This window comes from Pygocentrus nattereri, chromosome 3, assembly GCF_015220715.1.
Source record: "Pygocentrus nattereri isolate fPygNat1 chromosome 3, fPygNat1.pri, whole genome shotgun sequence".
NCBI classification, from domain to species: Eukaryota; Metazoa; Chordata; class Actinopteri; order Characiformes; family Serrasalmidae; genus Pygocentrus; species Pygocentrus nattereri.
In genome coordinates this window covers 19,374,948-19,400,825 of record NC_051213.1, presented here as the reverse complement: position 1 = coordinate 19,400,825, position 25,878 = coordinate 19,374,948, and the positions used below count along the sequence as shown (strand labels likewise).

Below are 25,878 nucleotides of genomic sequence, written 5' to 3'. Positions count from 1 at the left end.
ATCTAGCCAATTTATTTACTAAATACCAAGCAACAAGTGAATGTACACATGTCATCTGAATTTTTGCATGTAATGTTTCATTTAGCCTCACAGTGTTCTGTACATACTTAATTGCCATATACACATAGTAAAAATATTAGATTGCAAAATTTTATCTCAGATGATATTTCATATCATAAAACATTTCAGGCTTCAGGTAGTGTAGTCACAACCATTTCATGCGATAACTTTCTGTGAGGGAGCTTTTAGAAGTATTAAACTCTTATCACCACTGTCATCAGTTCTGACTCTGTAAGGTTCTCTAGAACCGAGCATTTCACATCAAACCACTCTGAATGACTTTCAGCCCCCCTTTAAAACACCAATACATCTATTAGTGTGCGCGCACCACTTTTCAGCATTTTAATTGGCAGCAGAACAGACTAATTATCTGAGATACTCTGAACTGCCAAAAGTGCACCAGCAACCAGAGAAGACGCTTACACACTGCATCAAAATAGGCAGCAAAAATTAGTCACCAAATCGAACCATTTGGAGAGCTAATTAAGGAACCAAAACTAATCAATTCCATCATCCCATCTTCATCATCTAACTCATCTACATCTTCCGTTTCTCTGCCACACAGAAATAAGCCCTTTGATAAACAAGTAATTGTTTTATAGCATTACAACAGTCACAGTCTTGTGATTAGTTGCTAAATTATTATGATACTGTAGTTTGTCGTCTTTCAGTTGGAGCGTCTAACACACACACACACACACACACACACACACACGCACACATTTTCTAAGCCGCTTTTCTCTCAGGGTCGCGGGGGGGGTGCTGGAGCCTATCCCAGCGGTCATCGGGCGGAGGCAGCTTCTAACACTTTTTTCACTATTTTAATAGAAGAAAAGTAATGAAGATTCATTTGCAAAAGCATTTTAAGTGGCACATATAATGGAAAAACTATTTTCTCTTCTGTTTTTATATTTTATTTTAAATGTAAGAGTCTATCCAGTCCCATATGTAGTTATTTAATATCTGCAGTTTTGGGGGAGGAACATGCCTGAAACCTCTCTTTCTTCTGAACTAACACTTAATAAATTCACATCCTCACCTTCCGCTCCCAAGATGAAGTGTTCTTGATCCCCACCACCACCCCGTCTTGTTCCTCAGTCCTGCATCAGTCCTGCAACTGCTGAGGGATGGAGGGGGGAGGACTGGCCTGATAGCTACAGATTGAAGATGCCCAGAACTCCAGCCCAAGTTTTCAGAGTTCTCCCCCTCTCTCAATCTGTCTTTCCTCATACTACCACCACATATTAAAGGCATGATCTTAACTCACTCTTAATTGTTTCTGTGGTCTTACAAAAAACAAAATATTCACTAATATCTGCATCTTGAGGCTAAGACAGGGCAGCCCTCCCACTGATGTTGAATTTATAAGGAGTGTTATAAGCCTGGACTGTTTTTTAAATGATGGTGCATGATCCACAGCAGCCGAACTAAACGAGTTCACTTACATATGCAGTGAAAACACTAACAAAAATGCTTCTGTTTTGCATTCTTTTCTAAATTAATACAAAATTTTATTACAATTTATATTGTCAGCACAGCAATCAGAAAACCCCCAAACTATTCAAATATTGGGAATTTGAGCTGGCATGGACTCTGATCACTAACAGTGACAAAAGTCTCTGATCAGTAGATCAAATCCACCGGAGAGTCATCTGAACATGAGTTTCAACAGAAGCAAAAAAAATCTGACCTTTTTGTACAAAGCCTTCAACATGGTCAGTCACAAAAACAGCTCCTTTAATTCTAGAGGATAAAGAGAGATTGGAAAATGGTCATGCAAAAAAGAATTATGACAGATGTGCTACAAACATACAATCAAACAAATATTACAAGTGGGCTTATTGGGGGAAAAATAATACAAGAAAAATATAAGACATGGGCCCTTTAAGTGTAAAGTCACAGTATGACAGTAAGAGGTCCTGTGAGGTGCAACAGATGTAATAGGATCATTTGCAGTCTCCACATCACCCTCCGCATAGCATGTCTGCGCAAACATGGAGAACGCACTCTGAATAACAGCACAGCGTAAACAAATAAATAACCGCTGTTCTCCAGCCTCGAGTGTTTGTGTCCCTGACACGATCACATCACAAGCAGCCACTCACTTAACAGGAGATGTAGGACGAGGGCCGAGGAACAGCGCTGAGACCTTTAGCATCACACACTGAGCCACAATGAGTGTTCTGTCTTGACTGGTGTATTTCTGTCTCCTTCATTGACTTTTGTCCTCGTTATTAATTTATGTTAGGGTCATTAAGCGGTCAGTGCCCTTTTCCAGGGTGTGTGTATGTGTGTGTGTGAGGGGAAAGAAGAAAGATAAAGTGCCTGGCTGCAGCACTCAGTGGCATTACATGATGTGAGCATGAGGAATGCAAAGGCACAGGGTCTCCGACTTCTCACTTTGGGGTACAAAGGGGTGGGAGATATGGAAAAAATATCATCATGATACTTGAAGACATTTTTTATGGTACATGATATCACAATATTTAGTTTTTCTCAGGATTGACAAGTGGGAATTATGAATAGTGATTTTTGTTTCACATTCTCTGCTGTAGTCCAATTAAACTGGACTAATTATGCTCTCCTTGTGAAATATGCAGCAATTCAGTGTTTAAGTCCTGATGACTTCCCAAAGTGAGTAACAGGAGACCCTATGGCTTTGTGTTCCTCATGCACACATTTATCAGACTTCCCAACTGTATGTCCTACCACTGAATGCTACATCCTCATGGGAAAAGTATATTTACCAAATGTTATCAAATACATTTTGCAATGTATGAAAATAGCCAAAAATGCTTTTATTAAATATATATTTATATGTTATATATAAAAATATATATTTTATTAAAAAGAGTATGTATACATGTATATATGTATGTGTGTGTGTGTGTGTATTTTGAAATCGTATGTAGTGCAGGTTTTACTTTATACCATTGTAAGTATGTGGTAAGACAGCTCTCACATGAATTTCAAATGTATTTCAAATAAACAAATATCAAACTATCAATCTGTCTTTTCACAGTGTAACAATACCTACAACATGTTAAAGGTTCATTTGCTAATATTTAAAATTATGATACTGGAATACAAATTCATTTCAAAAGGTATTTCATACAGTAAAGTGCATTAGACTAGTATTATGGCTATTTTCATACATTTCCAAATGTATTTGAGAAATACATTTACATACATTTATTTATGTCTAAGTGTAATATTACCCATACATTTTAGAGTATAGTTGGTTAATATGGCAATATATTCTCATTTTGGCGAATGTATTTAAAATATTTAAAAATACATGTCCATATATTTTTTTTTCTTATTGGGAACTGGGCAGTTTATCTGGCTTCTTCCCCCTCACACACACATACCCTGGAAAAGGGCACTGACCGCTTAATGACCCAAAACATGAATTAATAACGAAGACGAAAGTCAATGAAGGAGACAGAAATACACCAGTGGAAAAAAAAGGGAGAGAAACACTCATTGTGGTTCACTGTGTGGTAATAAAGGCCTCAGCACTGTTCCTCATCCTACATCTCCTGTTATTGAGTTGCTCTTCAAGATGTGATCTTGTCAGAGGCACAAATACTCTAAACTGTAGAGCAGTACAGACAGGGGACCAGCAGTTACTGGTACATTGAGTGGATCAGACACAACAGTGTTACTAGAGTTTTTAAACACTGTGTCCACTCACTGTCCACACTGTTAAACACATTTACTTTTTGGCCCACATTGGACATGTGAAATCAGAGACAGTAGATCATCTGCTGCTGCACAGTTTGCATTAGTCATCTTCCCGTCCCTCATCAGTACTCAAAGTAAGCTGCCCACATGATGCTGTAATCTGGATATTTTTTGTTGGTGGACTATGCTCAGTCCAGCAGTGAAACTGATGTGTTTATAAACTCCAGCAGCACTGCTGTGTCTGATCCACTCAGACCAGCCCAACACACACTAACACACCACCACGTCAGTGTTACTGCAGTGCTGAGAATGATCCAGCACCCAAATAATACCTGCTCTGTGGTGGTCCCATGGGGGCCCTAACCATTGAAGAACAGGGTAAAAGGGGTTAACAAAGTATGCAGAGAAACAGATGGACTACAGTCTGTAACTGTAGAACTACAAAGTGCATCTATATAGTAAGTGGAGCTGATAAAATTGAAAATAAGTGTAGAAACAAGGAGGTGTACTCACTTTATTGTTTTGTATAACATACTTTATAACTCCTCTGTGGCGGTCCAGCAGTACTAGCCTAATTTCTTCTTTTTCAAAGTTTGAAACATGCATAGCCTGCTTGTTGCCAGTAGAACTAAATTTTGATCAGTAACTTTCTCATACGTGTTTACTCCCAATGTTCATACCAGTTCTTGGGCCCCACCTGAGTGTTACATATTTTAGCCTAGTGCCCAACACATATGGTTAGAGCAAAGATGTGGATCCACCTGGTGGGCCCCAATGACGGAGCTGAGAATCACAGTAAAACAAAAGCTGACTACCATAGTGCAATAAATAGTTTGAGAAAGCATTAATAATAGGTTAATTATTTAAATACCTGGGTCTAACAAAAAGCAGAATGGTGGCACAGCCTAAATGATGGTGTCTGAAGTTGTTAAAATGCGCCCTCTTGTGGCCAAAAAGCTGAGTAACTCTGTAAATATTTGAAACTCCAAGCCAATTTGAGCAGATTTTCATATTCATATCCTGAGTTTGGTAACGTTTAGCAAACTTTATTTTCAATACAATTACTATTATGAATATATTAATGTTGTTTTATCAAAACAAAAAAAGGAAACCACATTTGGCTCAAGTGTTTTATTGATGTACATGTCTGCGAGTAAGTTCCTGAAGGCATATAACTCCACTTTGTTTTTCACCCACTGTTTGCCACAAGTTTCATTTTCTCTTCATTTGGATGTTTTTGTTCACTAATTTATGCCCTTTTGTATAAAAAGTTACATATTTATAATTTACAATGTACAAGTGGCAAAACTTCCCTTTTTGTAATCTGAGGAAATAAAAGCCATAAATGAAATGAGCACACAGTCATGTAGGACACCTCAGTGGTTCTGCAATACATTCAATAATAACGTTCAAGTTATGATTAAGTGCACACACATCTTCACCAGATAACCCTCTTTTGCTGTGACTAAAAGACAAGAATATAAATACAGGCATCTTTCAGAACACAGTTATGGCTCCATGTGCTTTCCAGACCAAGACCACCTACGATCAAACACCCTTCAAATAGTTTAACCAACATCTGCATTCCAGCTGGGTTAAAAAACCCTCTTGATAGAATCAACTCAAAACCTTGCCTGCTGTGTTAGATCCAGTGTATACTGAGGCAAGCAAAGTCAGTCAAAATGGGACTATATAATGAATCGTAAACATCAGGCACCACGATATTTCTGTCACTCCAATTCATAATTACCAAAATGCATTTAAAGCTTTAGAAAGTTTAAAACAATCTCTCACCAAAAATAAACATTTTATACCTTTTCAATTACACTGTAAATCAGGCCGGACACTTCCAAAGCTTCTGCTGTGATGCTACTCGTGTCAGAAGAACTGGACACTGTTTGAAAACGTATATTCAGAAACAAATTTTATGCCGTACTCAAGTATTTTATACCTAGTTTGCATGTATAAGTTCTTAGACTGCATTTATTTTACACACATATACACGCATACGCTTATAAATAACATTGGTCTATCAACAAAGAACAATCAGCCAGTAATGTTCTACTAACTATGATCATCCACACATCAGTCATATTCTCCTCTTTCATCAGTGAATTCCAGCAATTTCTCATAACTATGGACTGATAGAGGACTTACAGTACAGTGAGCGCCATCTGTTGTGCTAGTTAGTACAGATTTTTTTAATAACAGCCTCTATTAAGGGCCATATAAATGTTTATTACATTGTAATAAGCACTATATTACACCTTAATAAGCATTCGAGGACTTGCATATGCTGTGAACATAAAAGTAGGACTATTAGTGTAAACTATTCAAACTATGCTTTTAAAAGTTTCCACTGACACTTATGTGAAAACATAAATAAGGTCTAAATCAGTTAACTTGGCATTAGCACAGCTCCACTGCTCTTCACTGTTCATTAGAAGAAAGTTTTTGACAGTGCTTGAGTTAACCATGCTGAAAAAGACAACCAGGCTCTAAGCACACAGTGCTCTGGGATCAGGAAGACCAGATTAGTTAAACATAATACAAGATATGGTCTTATGGTATAGTTACTCAAAATCAAAGTGCTTACAATGCCTTAAGCAGGACACACGCCTCAAGATTCCCTCTTAGTTAACATGCTACATTTTCTTCCAGCCTACAAGTATAAAAACTCATTTTAGACATTAGGACACTTCTCCTGGGGATCCACTGACCTGCCGACTTACAAATATTTCCTGCCACAACACAACTGAAGGGCTGAAGGCAGGGGGTCCCCAGACAAGGATTAAGGGAATGGTTTACCAAATAAAAGAAATCCTCAACTTATCCAAGACATGCTTAGTGTCTAAAGTTTGCCCTTTTATATTTGGATTGGAGCCACAAAGTCAATATATTATGAGTCTATGTTATAAACTTGATTAACATTAATCCTCTAGTCCAAAACTAATATCATCAGACACTTTGGACACCAAATATGCCTTGGCTAACTGACAATATCTGGGGTGAAGGGAAAATAGTGTACCTTTGCATTTTCTGTGGACCATTTCTTTAAACAACACTGAAGTAAAGGAGAACAACTGCACAGAATTAACACACCATGGTCTCTGTGGATGAACTGTACCATATGTGACATAAAAAAGAGAAATGGTTTTACAGTCACAGCTGCTATACAAAATAATCTATACAAATCTCTTTTACAGGCACAGTTGATCTGTCATAGGAGAAATGTACTTTATTCTTGTATATACAGAGAGAGGGGTTGCAACAAAAAGTAAGGGAGAAAAAGAAAAAGGCAACATTCACTCCTCATTGAGGCTAGTTTGTTTGGAAGGTTTTGGGGCCAAAAGTAAATCTTCAGTCGGAGGCCCTGGGCCCTTCATTGCCATGCTGGCCCCTACCATAACTGGGTAACTTCGGTTTCTTCGCATCCCTGGCAGTGGCAGTCCTCCTATAGGGCTGGTAACCCCAGGATGGGCCCCGAAAGGTGGTCCATTTAACCCCAGTACAGGCCCTGGGGTTACTGCTCTGGGGCCAAGGCTGAAACGCTTAACCTTGTCTACCAGACGAAGGTTCTGGACACTTACTTCAGTCTGGCACTGTGAGTCTGAGTGAGCCTTTGTCCCACGCATCTCCTTTAGAATGGAACTGGCCGGTCTTGAGGCTAGGAAGTTCTCATAGGGTGGGTCAGAAGGGCTGAAGTCCAGAGGCAGCACAGGGCTGCCGGGTTTGGATTTGGTGGGTGAGTTTGGAGGGGTGGAGGGCAGTGTTACTGGGCCCTGAGGGGTAGGGCTAGCTGTACCTGAGACAGAGCAGGACGTGGACTCTGGGGCAGGCACTGTCTGGGCCCGGTCCCAGCTGTGGGGGTTATAGACAGCTGCTGAGATGCCCCGCTCCTGCAGAAGACGCACCAGGCCCAGAGAAGTGCTGGTGGTCTTGGTGTGGTCACGCAGATTGGTGAAGCTTTCAGCCAGGCTGAGGCGGCGTGGCGTGCAGGGTGTGGAGACCGGAGTGGAGCGCAGACTGCTGTTGGACATCACGCAGGAGGCCAACGAGGGAGCTGCTGCTAACAGACTAGCAAACACAGAAAGAATATAGAGTTATTATAAATGTACAGTTCTCCTTAAAAATCTGATATACTGACAACATACAGATGCAATCACACATCTCAACTGTATTCTGTGTTAATGTGCCACATCATTAAAAATCATTGTGCTGTTAATGAAATTTTGAACCATTATGTTGTTTGGTAACCATTGTCTACTGCTGAGGAAGTATACTGCTTGTCACTGGAACTTTCAATAATATATTCAATTTACATTTGGTGTATTTTATCATTGCAAATGTACATGGTATAATTTATCATATATTATTTTGCTGCCACTGACTAAAAGCAATAAGCCACTCAAGGTTGTGTTACAGTGAATTTACCACAGTTAATGGGGTTTTAGGCACAATACAAACGTAATGTAAATTCTAACTACTAAATTCAGTAAAAATCTGATTTGTGGAATTTGAACCTGAAGCCCACATATGTATTTCAAATATTTCAAACTCTAATATGAATCACCTACGCTCAGAATTTGAAGCTGCCCTCTATGTCTCACTGAAGCTTTCAAAACAGTAATGATGAAACATGGCTTCACTTCCTCATACAGTGATAAACAGTAATTCAAACACATTTCCAGCAGAAGACATTCACATACTAACTGATTACTGCACATGCATCACTCCTTCATGCCCTGCAGTGTCCACAGTAGTGCTTACAGTAATCCTAAACACATCTGTCATCAGTTAAAATGTTAAAGTACTGTACAGCAAATGTAAGTAGACATTTAACCCTCAGTCTGCTCGCTGACTGCAGAGTGAAGTAGGAGGCACATCCCTCCAAGATAGTTAGAAGGTTAGAGTGGTAAAGGTTCGGTTAGTGAACCATGTGCACACGCTTGTGACCCGTCATGCTAAGGTCACATGACCCCTTCTCACCATGTGTGGGTGTGGCTCAGAGAGCTTGCTCTAAGCCTGGCCTCAGAACAACATGGTACAGTGCTTCTTCCTCATCAACCTCATTATCACCATCACATGATCTGCAGAGAGCCAATCACATCTTGTGTGGCTACCCAAACACCAGCAACATATCCAGGCAAGTAATTCTCCATGATGACACTAAACCTTTATAACTGAACACTGCTCTTGTGGTGGTACTGATATGTGCTGGAGTCTATGGGGCACTTAGGAGAAAAGGGATTATAAACCACAGAAAGCAGGAAAAAGCAACATACAAAGCAACAGATTATTTGATGAGATTAATTCCAAAATGCTCTATATCCTTTTATAACAACATAAGTTTTTGAAAAGAGTAACAGAAGACTTTAATGGAAAACACATTTTATTACTGTAATATTTCTCAAAGTCTACTATCAACAATGTAGATCATGGAAAAAATAGGAGTTCTTAAAAGTGGTCTATAAGTGTGCTTTGGAACAAAACTCTACACTTATTAGTTCAGATAAAAGTCATAAAATAAAAATTGCTTAAGGATACACAGATCACAGGCGAATGATGTACTGTAAGGCACTGGATCCCAACACTGGTAGCCCTACTCCTGAAGCATCTCTGCTCTGAAACACCTAGTCCAACTAACCACCCCTTCTTAAGATGAAGTGGCTGTTCAGCAGCTAGACAGCGCTAAAACGAGCAGGGCTGGAGAACGTCAGGACCAGGGCTGGGAGTCATTGCTTTACAGCAGGTCTAGGAGAGGCTTCTAAGCATTGGCCAAACTCCAGTGTTGAGAGAAGGGTATTGCAAGGCTCACCTGGGTGTGACTCTGGTCAGCTCATCTGAGGGGTGGAGTATTCGGCAGGTAGTGAAGGTGTAGGTAGAGTTAGTGTGAGACATACATTTACCAGGGAAATGCACTGGGGACAAGAGAGGAAAGGAACAGATCAGTACACGCACAAACTCTAACACCATAATACAGAGAGAGAGTGAGTTAAAACTGCAGCAAGGACTGGAAGACAAAGCCAGCACAACCACAATTCCTTAATTCTCCAGTACACGTAGGTTTTAAAGAGTTTTTTTTCCCTTCAATTCACTTTACTGTTTCACTTAGACATGTTCTTGTAATTAGTAGAGATGCACTGATAAGGGAATTCTGTCTGGAATTCTGTCCTGATGCAGGTATGAGTACATATCTGTCAATGCTGATATGTAAACATTTATAAAATGCATTTATCTGTATTAGTATTACAAATAAATACAACACTGTATGTGTAAATGTAGATATTTTAGTAAAGTAGTCCAGCATTCCCTACATGCACTGCTCTAATGTACAGTAAATCTGTTTTTTTAGGCAATTATCTGCTAATATTGATATAATCAAGACATTGATGGCTCTTAAGTATTTTGTAAGGGTGGGATAATCATGCATATTTATGGCCAAATGCAATGTCCTTACAGCCAAAATGACAGATGTAGCCAATTTTAATTTAAGCAACAAATCTAATAGTACTGTTGTTCATTTGCCTGAAGCTCGGTCTTTGCAGGCTAAATAAATGTGATAGGCCAGTGCATACACATGGATCCATGCATGCACAGCATCCAAAATGCAACACAAGTGCATTATTAGGGCATAAAAGTTGTGTAAAGTTCAGCAATCAGCCTACACAAAAATAAATTGCCTGCCAATCACGTTAGTAGTAAATTTTCGACCATGCACTTCTAGTAACCTGATGCAGCTTTAAAGACAGTCATGCAATAGGACAGAACAATAGGTAAGAAGGATAATTGTCATTAGACAGTGAGAAAGAAAAATGCTTTAAACAAGAACACTGTCAAGAGTAGTGTAGGGGTCTTTATATGTGTGCTGATGAGACTGAAAGAGTGAGGCAGTAACACTACATCAGTGTTCTGTGGGGAGTGTTTATAAAAGGGTGCACTGCAGTGCTGACAGGCCTGGCACCAGTCTTTAAGACTCGGTCTGAGTGTGGCGGTAAATATGACCGCCATGTTGCTAATGGAGTATCTCTCAGTCAGTCATGTGAGCAAGTAGAGTCACACCACACAGATTTTAATAGAATTCTTGACACTTGAGCCTGTAGCACACACGTTTCACTCTATGACCTCTGACTGGACATGATGTGTTGAGGCTTACTGAGGGGTAGTGTGTATGTATAGAGGTCATGTTATACACACAAAGACACTAACTCATCACTACACTATGCGCTCTAACTCAAGTATGAGGTCTTGGTATCGTTTTTTGATTTATCTGCAGAACCTATAGTGATTGTGTGAAGAGCACTTAAGGAAGCTGTGAGTAAACTGTATGACTGGATAGATAATTACTATCAAGCAGACGCAAAGACTGGCAAGGCAAGATTGCCCCTGAGCAATGAAATTACAAAGAGGCCTATAGGACTGATGGAAAATTAATCAGGAATGAGTGTGATAGGTGCAGGAAATGAGAATACAGTTTATGGCACTTGGGTTCAATCTCAGTAGACTATTACTACCATTCCCATGAGGTCTACCACCATAAAACAAGAAGCAAAGTGCAATGTTTAAGCAAATCATTACAGAAGTAGACAAAGTCTTATATTAAAATATGACTGTAATTGGCTTAGAAGTAAAAAGTGCTGTTAATGCAGATAAAATATGAACACCAGTTTCAGACTATATTCTCATTTCACTGCAGGAAGAACGGCCCCCTAAGTAGCCGACCAATCCATTCTCTGCATACAAATGCATTCATGATAGCAAGTGTCACGAAGCTGGAAAAGTTTTAATGTTGGCAAAATCTCATTCAACCTCAAGAGAAACTGGAGCACATCACGCATTTTTGTTGAAGTCTACACATTTAGTTATTAATTTCAAAAGATGCTAATGATGCTCCAAAACGAAAAATCCCTGGCCAAAAACAAAATGCAGGTCGCAATAGGCCGAAAACAAACTTAGAAAAAGATAAAGTTTACATAAAATAATAAAATGTAAATAAAATAAATGTAAAATTATTACACTATGGGCCATGAAATCCAATGTCCTCCACAACAGAACAGTTGCGCATCAACTGCCATTATTTTTTTTGTTATATTTTGCACTTTGATACTATCGTTTGTGATTTTTTTCCATCACAGAAACTGTGACTACAGACGGCTTCAATGTGCTTGTTGGGACGTTCCTTCCTGCTTCTGCTGTTTTGCTGTATTCTACCTATTGAGTGGGATGCTGTGTTTTTAAGTGCTATGAAACATGTGGTGCAGAAGTTCTCAGATGTACCTGTTTTGTATACTTTGCATGAACAATCATTTCAAATTGCTTTTCTTACATTCTTTGCAGAAACTATGAGATGGTTTCACACATCTGACATTTTCACTGTTGATCTGCCACCCAAACTGTTTGAATGTGTGTGCACTGAACAGTGAAGTGCAGGAAAGTGAAGAGGACCGTGTTTTAAATCAAAATTTTGGATTTTTCATTTTGAACTGCATTTTGAACTGGAAGCTAAACATTATCTGGTGATCCGACATCCTAAATTCAATGTTGAATGAGATTTTTGCAACCTAACCTTCTTCAACACCGCAAAAGAAAGAATGCATTTGCAGGTATAGCACAGATAGGTCAACTGGCCAGAAATGATCTGAAAATAGGACAAAGTAAAAATATAAAAAAGTCACTATACTCAAAGCTACCACAGCAGCACACATCAGGCAGGGATGAGGTAGTGGTGGGCGTGCTGTGGGTGTGTGTTGGCCTGTCCCAGGCCACCATGCAAGGTGCTGTATGTAACATGGAGTTGTGTGGGGAGGGATGACACGTGACAAACAGGCAAATGTTCCCAGCACGCTGCGTTCCTTTGGGGCAGTAAGATGTTTGTGATGGCCCCCAGGTCGGTGTTAGGGTGCTCCCTCACCAGATGACCGATCCTCATCCTCTGTGGCATTTTGCAGCTCCAGCTCTGCCCCCGCCTCTGCTCGCTTCACCCTGTCCTGCTCCTCCAGGCTGTGGAGTTTGATGTTGGGCGAGCAGGGCAGTGATCCTAGGCCTGAGGTAGAGAGAGTGGGTTGAGAGTGCTGATGCTCAGATGGCTCGTCTTCCTCCAAATCTGTGAACTGGTAGACCTCCTCAAGGTCCAGTTGCAGCGGCCGGAAGCCCTTTGTCACCACACCTGGCCGAGCGTCCAGAATACCACCCAAGTTGGGCTGAGCTAGCTGCTGCCATGCATGCAAAGTGGCCGAGCCTAAAAAAAGACCAGAGAGAAACAGCAGACAGATTAGACTAAAACCTTTTCCCCCCTTACTTTGAATAAGAAGGCCCTTTAAAACTGTAACAGTGTATAATCATGGCTGTGTGATGTAGAATGACATGAGTATGTTGTGTGAAATGAAAAGCGTCTATATGACGTCTGTTTATTTGCATTGTTGTTAGCCAATCTGAATCCAAACTCTAATCGACAAATACATCCAATAATTGCTGTTTATGTTATTGGGTACTTTATGATTTACAATCATATTGTTGCTGTTGGGACAAAATCTCATCTCTCTTTTCACTCACAGTAAAGGGCAACAGGTATTTTTTAAATGAATAATTAATAAATAAATAAATAGAATCAAATCAATTAAAAACAAAAATGGAGATACAAGTTTTTGTTCCAACAGCGGCAATATGCTCAGTATCACAAACAAAGGCTGTGACAGGTTCTTTCTGCAGATTGTAATCATTCTGTAGTGAAAAGACTCTAATCTTAGCTAATGGTATGCAAACCATCTGACATCTGACCAATAAAAATGCTAAATTAATCTGAACTAATCCATTAACAATGAAAGCAAACTTTATAAAAGCTATTGTTGCTAGGTATGTAAGCCAAGACAAACATGATTAGACACTTGATCAAAGAACGTCATTTGTTCTAGATACTAATGAGCCTAATCAGAGCAAATGTTGTGCTCTAAAACATCCCACTGCCTTTAGAGGTGTCTGTATAGTACATACAGCCACACTCTTCTAAATGCTTAGTGGAACAGCAGGTCACTTCGGCTCAGCTGGACCAGGCTAGAGGACTGAAAAAACAAAAATTAGTGAAGTCCAGGTAAAACTGCTTATTGTTAGCAAACTTTGAGGGCTCCTTTGTATGTCAGGAATAATAAGCTTTAGCACATTTTAAGCAACATTATTTTCTGGTTAAAAATCTAAAAAGACCAGAAATAATGACAAACAACTAAATAATGACTGGTTGCTACTGACTCATGTATCTAACATAGAATGACTCTATAATTAGCTTTGCAGAAATCTGTTTTTGAATAGATTTAAATAAGCACGGGGTGGGTGCTTAAAATGAACCCAATCATGATGCTGTTTTGATTATGCATGTATTGCTCTGAGGTTTAGGAACAGACAGAATGCAGAAAGAAAGCGAGAGAATGAAGGATGTGAGAAGATTAATGCAGAATTTATTGAAGAATTTAAAAACAGACTAAAAGACAAGATAAAAAAAAACTCAGGGCGGTTAAAACAAAGTAAAAAGTGACAGAAAAGACTGCAGGATTAAACAAATATAAAAGAAAACAGGGAAGGAGAAATGCTAAAAGAAACAAATAAAGAAAAATGTGCTGGACCTAACCAACCAAAGAGCAAAATCATGCAAACAACCAAAAAACAAACATCACTACTATATCAAAATCATTACTATACAACATCACTATTGTATCATAATTCTACATTTAATCTTTACCAGTGTAAAAATGCTGCCTAAGAAAACTACCATTCAGATTGCACATTGTCTTTAAGTGTTTGAATTCATATTCTAAAAGGCACTGTGAAAAACTACCAGCAGGTGGCAGCAGAGAGCGCAACTTAATCAGTGGCATTCACCCTAAATGTGAATACAAAGTGCATTTATTCAGTCACCTACCAGGACTTTACACAATCAAATACACTAAATCTCTAGCCATCACTCTAAAACTGCATTAATAAAGCTATAAAGTGCTTTAATAGTCAACTCTATGTGCATGCATGTTTCTGTGTGTGTTTTTAGATCTCAAACCAGCAGCGTGGCTGTGTGTGTCTGAAGTAGAAGGAGTGCTGTGTGGAGAGGTTGTCAGGATGGTGGTGAATGAGAGCCCACAGGGAGTCTAAAAGCAGCAGGGCCAGAGGCCTGCCTTTGGCTCGGTCACCTTCCAGAGGCTTGACTATCTGCAGCTTCTCAGGCAGGTAGGAGCGGCTGCTGTAGACAGAGTAGACAGAGTGCAGCGTGCCCAGGGACATGATGCTGTCAGCGGGAGTCAGAGAGCCTCCTCCATCACTGCCACTGCCCTGCTCCCTCTCTTCATACACCTCGCTCTTCTCCTCAGCCAGAGCATTCAGCTTGCGCTCTCTTTCCTCCTCAAAGAAACGCCGCTCACTCAGGTAGTTGTCTCGGCGGAGAGAAAGCCGCCTCAGTGCCGCCTCCAGGTCACGAGAGCCAGGCGTGCCAGGAGTGCCGGGTTTCTTGTTTGAGTCATCAGAGCTGAAGGAACAAAGAGAGAAGATATAAAATGTACTCAATCATTCAAAAGCTTGGAAATGACTTTTTCAATGATCTAAAATCATTTTTGTTAAAGAAATACATATATAATGAAATATGCTAGAACAGTTTAGATGCTTGTAAACCTGCAGAGGTTTTTAAATGGTCATAGATTTGGAAACATGGTGGAAAGAAATTTTAGATCTGTCCAGATTGACTAACAGAGATGTGGAGGATTCCTATGTGAGAAAGCTGTACAATATAGAGGACATTATGTAGAATGTAATTCACAGATGTTATTGACGATGAAGAAAATTAAAAGGTGCCTAAATCTTAAGGATGATAACAGTAACATGACCATAATTTGATCATTACAGTATATTATTCATCATGTAATAACTTTTTGTTGTTCCCAAAAAACTTGTGACATTGAATAAAATTCTAAAAAAAATACCTTATGTTGTCTAGCTTAAAGTATTTCAATCTAAACAGAACAAAAGTTAAGATTAAATAAAACAGCAATTCTTAATATGACATACTATTGAAATGGTACTAAAGGAAAAACACATTCAACATAAGATTATTAAAAAATCTATTAAATAAAACAATGTGTCAGAACAAAAACAAAACTTTAATCATTTGAAAACATCAGCTCTCCTTTATAATGTGTGAACATTTAATGAAGACCAGACCTTTAGACATAGTACAAAACTGGATCAAACCTTCAATATAAGTAAAGAAAGATTCTTTTTCGTGCTTCTGTAAAGTCAATATTTTGGAGAACCTAAGTTTTGTTCCAACAGCAAAGATGTTTGTAATATTGGTAGTTTACAATAAACGAATGCACTTCTGAACCAGTGCAATTACTCCAAATTTTTAAGTATTTCTTTGTTGTGGGACTCACCTGTCCTGTGGAGACTGGCCCTCCAGCATCAGGCTGTTGGTGCGGTTGTCCATGATGCTCCCTTCTCCCCCATACACACTGGACCTGGGGGTGCTCAGACAGCTTGAACGCCTTGAGCTCACACATGAAGTCTGATTGGACCCCGGGATGTTCATAGGGGATGGCCCCATGGAGCGTTGACGAACCGTCTGATTAATGTTCCGCACCGTCTGGAAGACCCGCTTAGGATGTAATCTGGAGAAACACGCACACACATGAATAAAATACACAAACTATATATATATATATATATATATATATATATATATATATATATATATATATATATATATATATATATATATATATATATATATATAAATAAATAAAAGTTACATCTGTTTATCACTTCCACAAATAACAGCAGAAATTAAATATGCACGGTACTCTGGAACATTTGCTATTCCAGCAGTATGACAACAAACAGACTTCACATTCAACTTTGTTTAACATTTGACAGTGGTGATATGGGTACCTCTGCTCTTCAACTTCTGGGTCAGACATCTGAATCTCCTTCCTCATGGTCCCTTCGATTTCAGCAGCTAAGGAGTCCTGTCACACACACACACACACACACACATTAAAATAAATATACACAAGCAGGGTTAGATGCCAGTAATAGATAGTAATGTGAGAGATGGGACAGGACAATGTTGAATACAATCACCTTTGTCTTTTTCTTTTCCTTATTTTCCTCATCAACTGTACTGTTTGACTAGTTTTGCATGACTCCACAAAAATATGTAAACTTAAATGGCATGTATGCAAAAGCCCGGGCATAGATATATAGCTTCCCGGAGCTTGAGAACAGCACAAATCAGCACACAAATGATTGTTAACTACACTGGATGGCATGAATGGTAAAAATAGTATCTCCAAGAATTTGAGCTTTTAACTTCAGTTTTCACTTCTGAACTCATCCTTAAATGTCCATAAGGCCGTTCCTTACTCTAGTTACTTAGTTTTAGTTTGCTGTTTCTCACCATGGGGAAGAGGCCCAGTGAGTGAAAGCGGCGTGGTGTGCTCAGAGGCACTGTCTTATTCCTGAAGTTCTTCAACTCCTCTTGAGCCTCATGCAGCATCTCCATACACTCTGCATACTTATCCTCCAACTCCTGCAGCTACAACCAGAGGGAGAGGCGCACAAAGAGTGAGAGTGAGAGTGAGAAAGAAAGGGAGGAGGAGACTGTATAATAATCTAATAGTAAACAAGGCTGATTCCCAAATCTATAGTGCACTATTTGGGTGCAGAAGCCATAACTATCTTTAATGGAGTGTAGTATGTCAGGCATACAAAGCCATTTGAGATCTAGCCCATGCTCTCTCTTATTCGCGCGCACACACACACACACACACACACACACACACACACACACACACACACACACACACACACACACACACACACACACACACACACACACACACACACACACACACACACACACACACACACACACACACACACACACACACACACACACACACACCATATACAACATGCACAGAAATGCTCCAAAAATCTTATTACATTAAATTCTATTAAAACTAAAGAATGTAATAGTACTGTAAAAGTACTGCTTTAGAGATACTTGTTTTTTTTTAGAGAGTGTGATGATTTGTACTAGATAGCTGGAACTGCTGTGCATTTCAGAATGCGGTTACCTCTGTAGTGAGCTGTCTCTGTGCGTCTTTAGCAGCTCCCAGGTGCTGGGTGAGCTCTTCATTCTCTACTGCATACTGCAACACACAAATCATCATTAACTACAACCTTGTACAACCCCAAATCCAATGAAGTTGGGACATTGTATAAAACATAAATAAAAACAGAATATGATGATTTGCACATCCTTTTCAACCTATATTCAATTGAATACACTACAAATACAAGATATTTAATGTTCAAATGGATAAACTTTATTGTTTTTTGCAAATATTCACTCATTTTGAATTTGATGCCTGCCACACGTTCCAAAGAAGTTGGGACAGGGGCATGTTTACATGTGATGTGTTACATCACCTTTCCTTTTAACAACACTCACTAAGCGTTTGGGAACTGAGGACACTAATTGTTGAAGCTTTGTAGGTGGAATTCTTTCCCATTCTTGCTTGATGTACAACTTTAGTTGCTCAGCAGTCCGGGGTCTCCGTTGTCATATTTTGTGCTTCATAATGCGCCACACATTTTCAATAGGAGACAGGTCTGGACTGAAGGCAGGCCAGTCTAGTACCTGCACTCTTTTACTACGACGCCACGCTGTCGTAACACGTAACCTGTATGTACCTTTCAGCATTAATGATGCCTTCACAGATGTGCAGGTTACCCATGCCATGGGCACTAACACACCCCCATACCATCAGAGATGCTGGCATTTGAACTCTGCGCTGATAACAATCCGGACAGTCCTTTTCCCTCTTTGGCCTGGATTGGCCCATGATTTCCAAAAACAATTTGAAATGTGGACTCGTCAGACCACAGGACACTTTTCCACTTTGTGTCAGTCCATCTCAGACAAGCTCGGGCCCAGAGAAGCTGGCGGTGTTTCTGGGTGTTGTTGATTTATGGCTTTCGCTTTGCATGGCAGAGTTTTAACTTGCACTTGTAGATGGAGTGACGAACTGTGTTCACTGACAGTGGTTTTCTGAAGTGTTCCTGAGTCCATGTGGTAATATCCATTACAGAATGATGTGGGTTTTTAATGCAGTGCCGCCTGAGGGATCAAAGGTCTTGGTTTTCTGCCTTGCCGCTTACTTGCAGAGATTTCTCCAGATTCTCTGAATCTTGATGATATTATGGACTGTAGATGATGAAATCCCTAAATTCCTTGCAATTGCATGTTGTGAAACATTGTTCTCAATAATGTTGTTCACAAAGTGGTGAACCTCGCCCCATCCTTGCTTGTGAACGACTGAGCCTTTCAGGGATGCTCCCTTTATACCCAATCATGACACTCACCTGTTTCCAGTTAACCTGTTCACCTGTGGAATGTTCCAAACAGGTGTTTTTTGAGCATTCCTCAACTTTCCCAGTCTTTTGTTGCCCCTGTCCGAACTTCTTTGGAACGTGTTGGAGGCATCAAATTCAAAATGAGTGAATATTTGCAAAAAACAATAAAGTTTATCCATTTGAACATTAAATATCTTGTCTTTGTAGTGTATTCAATTGAATATAGGTTGAAAAGGATTTGTAAATCACCGCATTCTGTTTTTATTTATGTTTTACACAACGTCCCAACTTCAGTGGAATTAGGGTTGTAGTAACAAGTATGAAATGTGGGGGAAAAAAAAAAAAAGAAAAAAGGAGCCCTCACAGATTTGGCTTTTTTCTGCAGGTCCACGATCTGAGAGAGCAGGTGTGTGATCTCCTCCTGCTGCCTGGAGGCATCTTCGGTCTTCTTTGCCAGCTCCTCAGCAAGGGACGAAATCTGCAAGTTAGCATCTCCTACAAGAGAATGAGAATAGCACAGATAAAGTGAGGGAAGAGTTCAATTCATGTTCAGTGGAAAATCTAGTCTCTACGCCAATACGAACCCAATGCAAATCTAGAACTGTAAGGTAGTTCAGCTATAAAGAGTCATAATATTCTTGGGAACATTAAAATATTCCCAATAAAATCACACCCATATAACAAGAATTATGACTAGCTGTTAGGACAGCGTTTCCCAACTCCAGTCCTGTCTAGCCCTGATAGTTTGTATCTTTTCTGCTGCTTGACTGAGCTAAAGAAGGATCTTACTAATGTGCAGGGAAAATAACTTGTGCAGATGGGTCCGAAGTGTAATTGAGAAGCACTACCCAAACAATCTCCTCCCAAAACACTGTTCTGCTGTACTGTTCCAATTTGTACTGCACGTCCAAAAGACTCCAGACCCCCTTTCTGATTAGAGAAGTTAGCTGCTTTAAGGGGCTCCTATTGCTGACACAGGCATTCAAATGGTGCACACAAAGCTTGCAAAATTTCCAGAGAAAAGCACTTGCAATAGAATGAGATGCTTTGGAGCAGCTGCAAAAGAGCCCAAGGTCACCATGAGCTAGATCAGCTAGAGTAGTATTAAAGCCCCCCCAGCATTTGGTTGTAGACGAGTGGAACTGTCTTCTGGGTTGATGAAGCACTATCCAGTCACTGAGCTGAAATATGGGATCCAGAATGAATCATCCAATATCAGTATCTGACAAAGTAGCTGAAAATGATCAAATACGCACCATAATGTTCCAACATGTTGCACTTGTCACTTCTGCAAAAGGGGTAAAATACCCCCTTTTAATACCCTTAATTTCAGAAGACATGCATGAACACAAACTTCCTCTAATAATTGGCCAGTGATCCAGAACCAGATTAAGCCTAAACTGAGAGTAAACAGAATTTTTAACAGTAAAATGTCATTGGCCAACGTCCAAGAAAGCAGATGGTTTTGGCTTTGGTAAGACACTAATAATAGATCTGCCTATGTGAACGAAGCCTTAATTTTCAGCTGGGAATGTTGGTAGGACTGAGTGCTACCCTAAGAAGACAGAGGTCATCTGCTGGCAGATTGGGACACCAATTTTACTGCTAGATGAGGCAGATTTCAGAGCTCTCTCTGATTCAACACGGTTTCATGCAAACATGGTACTGGTACGGTAGACAGGTATACTCACGGAGCTCTTTTACACAGTCGTTAACTAGCTGCTGCTCCTTTTCTTCATAGGAGATGGTCTCCGTCTCCAAGTGGCAGGCCTAAGCGAGCACGCATGCACACGTGTGCACACGCACGCACAGAGAACAAAAGTAAAATGAGGTGTTGCCAACAATTTGCGCTTCATGTTACAGAAAGCAGATCTATATATGGAAGATTACTTTCTATGTAACCTCACTGAAACCTTCCTTTTCCAGTTCACCTGCATACTACAATAGTGTCATCTGTACTGTAATTATACACTACTGTACACTACCAGTCCACATTTTTGAAGCAATACAGCAGCTGTAGCATATTCCTGATAGCCATGCATGGTCCAGCACTTTTGCCCTGTGGTGATATCACTGCATTCAGGCAAGCAATCAGAATCACATCAACACAGTACAATACCATTCAGTATAAATACTAGAAAGTGTCCCATCATCACATTTGTCCAATGAAGATGACATAACTAAGTTAAAATTAAACAGCTGAGATGAACAAAGACGGGGAAAAACAACGCAACAAAAGTGAAAAACCTGAGCAAAACCTGATCATCGCAGACTAAAGCTTCTTGCCATAGTGGGAAACCTCAGGAAGATAACAAGACTGAGATGTACTGACTAATGCCAGACAGCTAAGGTGTGTAACCACAAGGAAAAACTACACAACCTAATAATCAAAGCCAAAAACATTACCACAGCAGGCGTAAAAAATGTCTATGGTCCATTCATGTCTTCACTGATTCACTGAAGTAACATTAATGTTAGATGTTTGCTTTGACATTTTCACAGAGCCTGGGATGGAATTTCACTTTTAAACATGCCAGTCACATTTTTAACCACATATCTTCAGCTCCAAATTCAAATGCAGGCACACTAATAAAGAACTGAAGGCTCGACAGCAACAGTTGCTGTGCAGTGATTTGAGGGATGAGAAGAGAAGGCGGAGCTTGGTGGATAGTGTAATGCTTTGATTGGTTATTATACAGCAACATTGCTCATAGAACAAATGAAGTGGCATCATCTTTGAAATAAATCAGTCACATAAATGTTCTGTTAATTGGGTAGGCCTATAAACAGTTTGGGCAGGTCTGGTGGCTATGACCCTGGTCAGGCCCATGGACAATTAAAATGTACTACAAATTTCTTCCAAGTAATCAAGGACAAAGTTTTGTGTGTAGGTGTTTGACTCTTGGACTGGCAACCTGTCCAGTTTGTATACTGCCTTCTGCCAAATGACAGCTGGGATAGGCTCCAGCAGGCCCCCGCGACCCAGAAGGATAAGAGGTTTAGATGATGTGCATGTGTGTGTGCGCGCACGTGCTCGTGTGTGTGTGTGTGTGTGTGTGTGTGTGTGTGTGTGTGTGTGTGTGTGTGTGTGTGTGTGTGTGTGTGTGTGTCTTTTCAGGGATATTTAATTAGTAAGCCATGGAATTCTACCTCGACTGAGGTCAAATGGGTGGAGCGTCATCTGCAGAGTAAAGTTACAGTAGGAAGACTCCATGCTGAGAGTAACCACTGGTCCCATATGCATCAAGCATAAGGCTTGACGATACAGGCCTGGATGTTTAATTTCAGTTCATTTGCATACAGCAAAAAAACATCTCTGTTTCTATTTCTGTCTCTTCCTAACACTTTATTTTCCTGTCATTTTAGCTATGCAAATCTCCCTTCCTTCTCCAGCAGATGCTGATTAAGTACATGAAGACCAACATGAGTGTGTGTCTCACCTCAGAGCGCAGCACAATGTTCTCCTCTTCCAGGTCCTTGAGCTTTTTCTGTAGCGAGTCCAGAGGGAAATAATTTGGCACGGACACTGAGGAGTCATTCCGTCGGATCCTAACACACACATAAAATAATTAACCAATCACAATGTAATTTGCTTGCATCCTCCCTATTGCTATGTCTCAATCAAGCTGGTGCTCTCATGTAAGTTAGTGGATAAGATACAACACTGTGCAAAAGTCATTAAATCCAATATTATTCATTTTCAGGAGAGATTTCTGAGGATATTAGATATAAAATAATTCACTTGCATAATGAAGACCAGAATCAATAAAAAACAAGTGGAAAAATAGACATAACTGAAGTTCAATACATTATTAAAACATGCACAGAAAATGAGAATCTAATAACTGTTCAAGACCTGCTAAACTGTCCCCATTAGACGAACAGTACTAAAAGCTCTCATTTTTGAGAGAGAGGAGAAAGTCAATCTTCACTCTCAATTCATTTCAGAGCCACAGTTGTTTGTGTATCTGCTGGCATTCAGAGCAATGGGCCTAATATAGATGAAGGTGTTTGGCATCAGAAATGTAAAAAGCAACCAACTTTGGAGCTGTAGAGAAATGTTGCTGCAGCTTTCCACAAAAAACTGAACGCAAGTCTCCAAAAAAGAGTTAAATCTATAATAAACGTAAATAACTTGTACTTAATGGCCATTTTAGCTGCAAATGAATGAAAGGATACTGTATATTTTTCAGTTTTTTTTCTACCCTTTAGAGATGCATTAGTAGTGATAAAAGTCAAACAATGAAAAATAGGGGTCAGTCGAAAACAGCTGTAGGCTTAGTGCAACTGCCCTGCCTACATCCCCTCTCACTTCAAGCACAAAAACAGCAAATAGCGCTGGGGGATCAGCTTTGAGCTCATCAACTAGGATACAGCTTTGGGATGGGCTTTTGAAACATAGTAACACAAAGAAGACAATAAAACAAGACTGAAAAGATTTATGAGACAGGCTAGTGAAGCCAAGTCAATACTGAGAAGAGAAAAACACAATAAAGCCATTGAGAGCTCTTTATATAGGGGACAACAGGTCAAATACATAATTAATGTACTGAGTCTGTCTTGGCGTCATCTTAAGTCATTAATCAATAAAGTACTAGCACTAGATTACCAGCATTATGGGTGTAAAACTAACAGCATTAGTCAATAGTGTTTTACTGTTGTCATTTAGCTCTACTCTACACCAAAAGAGACCAGAACCAAATGGGAATGCTACTAAAACTAAATGGGAATGCTACTGCCCGTTGAAAGTGGGAAGATCTGACAGAAATAAAAGGTATAACCTTTTACTTCTTATATCTGTGACATGAGCTATACAGACCGCAGCAACACAATGTCTCTGAGATGGAGGTCTTAAATGTTAAATCTTATAATAAGACTGAAATAGCTTATTTTTTAAAGCTAAGACTTGTTTAAATAAATCTAGTAAATATAGTTTACATAAAACAAAGACTAGATGGAAGCAATGAAGACTCACGGGGTAGAGGTTGCAGACTCTCCTTCACTCTCCTCAGCAGCACTGGTGTAGAACTGGAGAAGTTCATCCTTCATAGAGAGCTCATGGCGCAGCTGAGAAACCTGCAGGTCACACAACATACAGAACACTCAAAGTTTACTGCAGGACACCACATCCTGTCCACTAATCAAATCACCACATTCTGACCACTAATTAAATCACCTATCACATGTGCACTCTTGAATATCAACATTTGTCTATAAAATACAGAAATGTAAAATGCAGTGTTTTATCAAGCTGGTCACAGGCTATTCATGGTTCTGTCCATGCTTGGGTGGGATATTTGTAGAATCTGTTCAATAAAACTGCAACAGTTGATTGGAAATTAAGCGTCAGTGTAGACTCGTCTCTTTAACAGTAATAAGACAGTAGAACGGTCTTGTTAAAATAAAATTTGTAGTCTGAGGCAAACAGCATTTTCGTGCTTTAAGCCATCCACTTCCATCTCTCTCACCTCCTCTCGTATGTGCTCAACCTGTTCCTCCAGAAACTCATTTCTCTCACTCAGGGTTTTGTTTTTCTTCAGCAGGGACTGACCTATACGAGCTGCCAACTCCAAGTCCCGCTCTTTCTGCAGAGAGACAGACAAACAGACAGTGAGACAGAGACAGAGACACACACACAGAGAGAGAGAGAGACAGAGAGAGAGAGAGAGAGAGAGAGAGAGAGAGAGAGAGAGAGACACACACAGAGACACAGAGACACAGAGATAGAGACAGAGAGTGAGAGTGAGAGTGAGAGAGAGAGAGAGAGAGAGAGAGAGAGAGAGAGAGAGAGAGAGAGAGAGAGAGAGAGAGAGAGAGAGAGAGAGAGAGAGAGATAGAAAGGCAGGGAAAGAAAGATAAACAGAAAAAATGAGAGAGAAAATAAAGGAAAGAAAAAGAAAAATGGAGCAGAGGAGCAAGTAAAATAAAAAAGAGGAGGAAAGAATTAAAGACAGAAAAATAAAGAAAGGATAAACAAAGATATATACAGAAGAAAGAAAGTATGACATAAAAAAGAAAGTAATAGAGAAAAGGAAGAAGAGAAAGAAAGAGAAAGGAAAGAAAAAGTGAGAGAAAAAGAAAACAGAAGAAAGAGAAAATAAAAGAAAGAGAGAGAGTGAGTAAGAGAGACAGATAGAGTGAGTAAGAAAGGCAGAGAAAAAGAAAGATAAACAAAGAAAAAATGAGAGCAAGAAAATAGAGAAGGAAAGAAAAACAAAAGATGGAGCAGAGGAACGAGAGAGAGAGCGCAAGTGAGAGCGCAAGAGAGAGAGAGAGCGTGAGCGAGCGAGCGAGAGCAAGAGAGAGGGGGGGAGAGAGCGCGAGAGAGAGAGCGCGCAAGAGAGAGAGCGCGCGAGAGAGAGCGCGCGAGAGAGAGAGCGCGAGAGAGAGCGCGCGAGAGAGAGCGCGCGAGAGAGAGCGCGCGAGAGAGAGAGCGCGAGAGAGAGAGCGCAAGAGAGAGAGCGCGAGAGAGAGAGCGCGAAAGAGAGTGCGAAAGAGAGTGTGTGTAATTGTAATATCTGTATTAAATGAATTCAAGCCTGAAACCACATGAAAATTTTCCTCAAAAATACTGTGGACTCTCCTGGCCAAAGTTATTAAAGTTCATATGTGAAAAAGGGAGAGGGTAAAGGGAAAGAAAGATGAGAATATGAACTTACTAAGCAACAAAGAAGATTACATGCAAATCCCTTGAACCATCTAGGAAAAGAAAAATTCAAAACTTCCGTATTCTGAGGCTCT

The 25,878-nt window shown here is 39.9% G+C and overlaps 1 protein-coding gene across 5 annotated transcripts in view; it reads right to left on the bottom strand.

The window, feature by feature from the left end:
• Positions 1-4,863: 4,863 nt before the first annotated feature.
• trak1a (trafficking protein, kinesin binding 1a) overlaps positions 4,864-25,878 on the bottom strand; it is a 47,288-nt gene continuing 26,273 nt past the window's right edge. For 4 of the 5 annotated variants that reach the window (XM_037536958.1, XM_017700414.2, XM_017700416.2 and 1 more), the window contains 13 exons: positions 24,606-24,722; positions 24,113-24,213; positions 22,578-22,686; positions 20,829-20,907; positions 19,502-19,632; positions 17,856-17,930; positions 17,174-17,311; positions 16,666-16,742; positions 16,152-16,385; positions 14,919-15,250; positions 12,659-12,985; positions 9,566-9,668; positions 4,864-7,824 (listed from right to left, as the gene is read on the bottom strand). In XM_037536958.1, the coding sequence (XP_037392855.1) occupies positions 7,053-7,824; positions 9,566-9,668; positions 12,659-12,985; positions 14,919-15,250; positions 16,152-16,385; positions 16,666-16,742; positions 17,174-17,311; positions 17,856-17,930; positions 19,502-19,632; positions 20,829-20,907; positions 22,578-22,686; positions 24,113-24,213; positions 24,606-24,722 (2,595 nt within the window). In that variant the 3' untranslated portion in view covers positions 4,864-7,052. Of the gene's footprint in view, positions 7,825-8,736; positions 8,838-9,565; positions 9,669-12,658; positions 12,986-14,918; positions 15,251-16,151; positions 16,386-16,665; positions 16,743-17,173; positions 17,312-17,855; positions 17,931-19,501; positions 19,633-20,828; positions 20,908-22,577; positions 22,687-24,112; positions 24,214-24,605; positions 24,723-25,878 lie in introns of all 5 variants that reach the window. The other variant, XM_037536959.1, reaches the window with a different exon arrangement.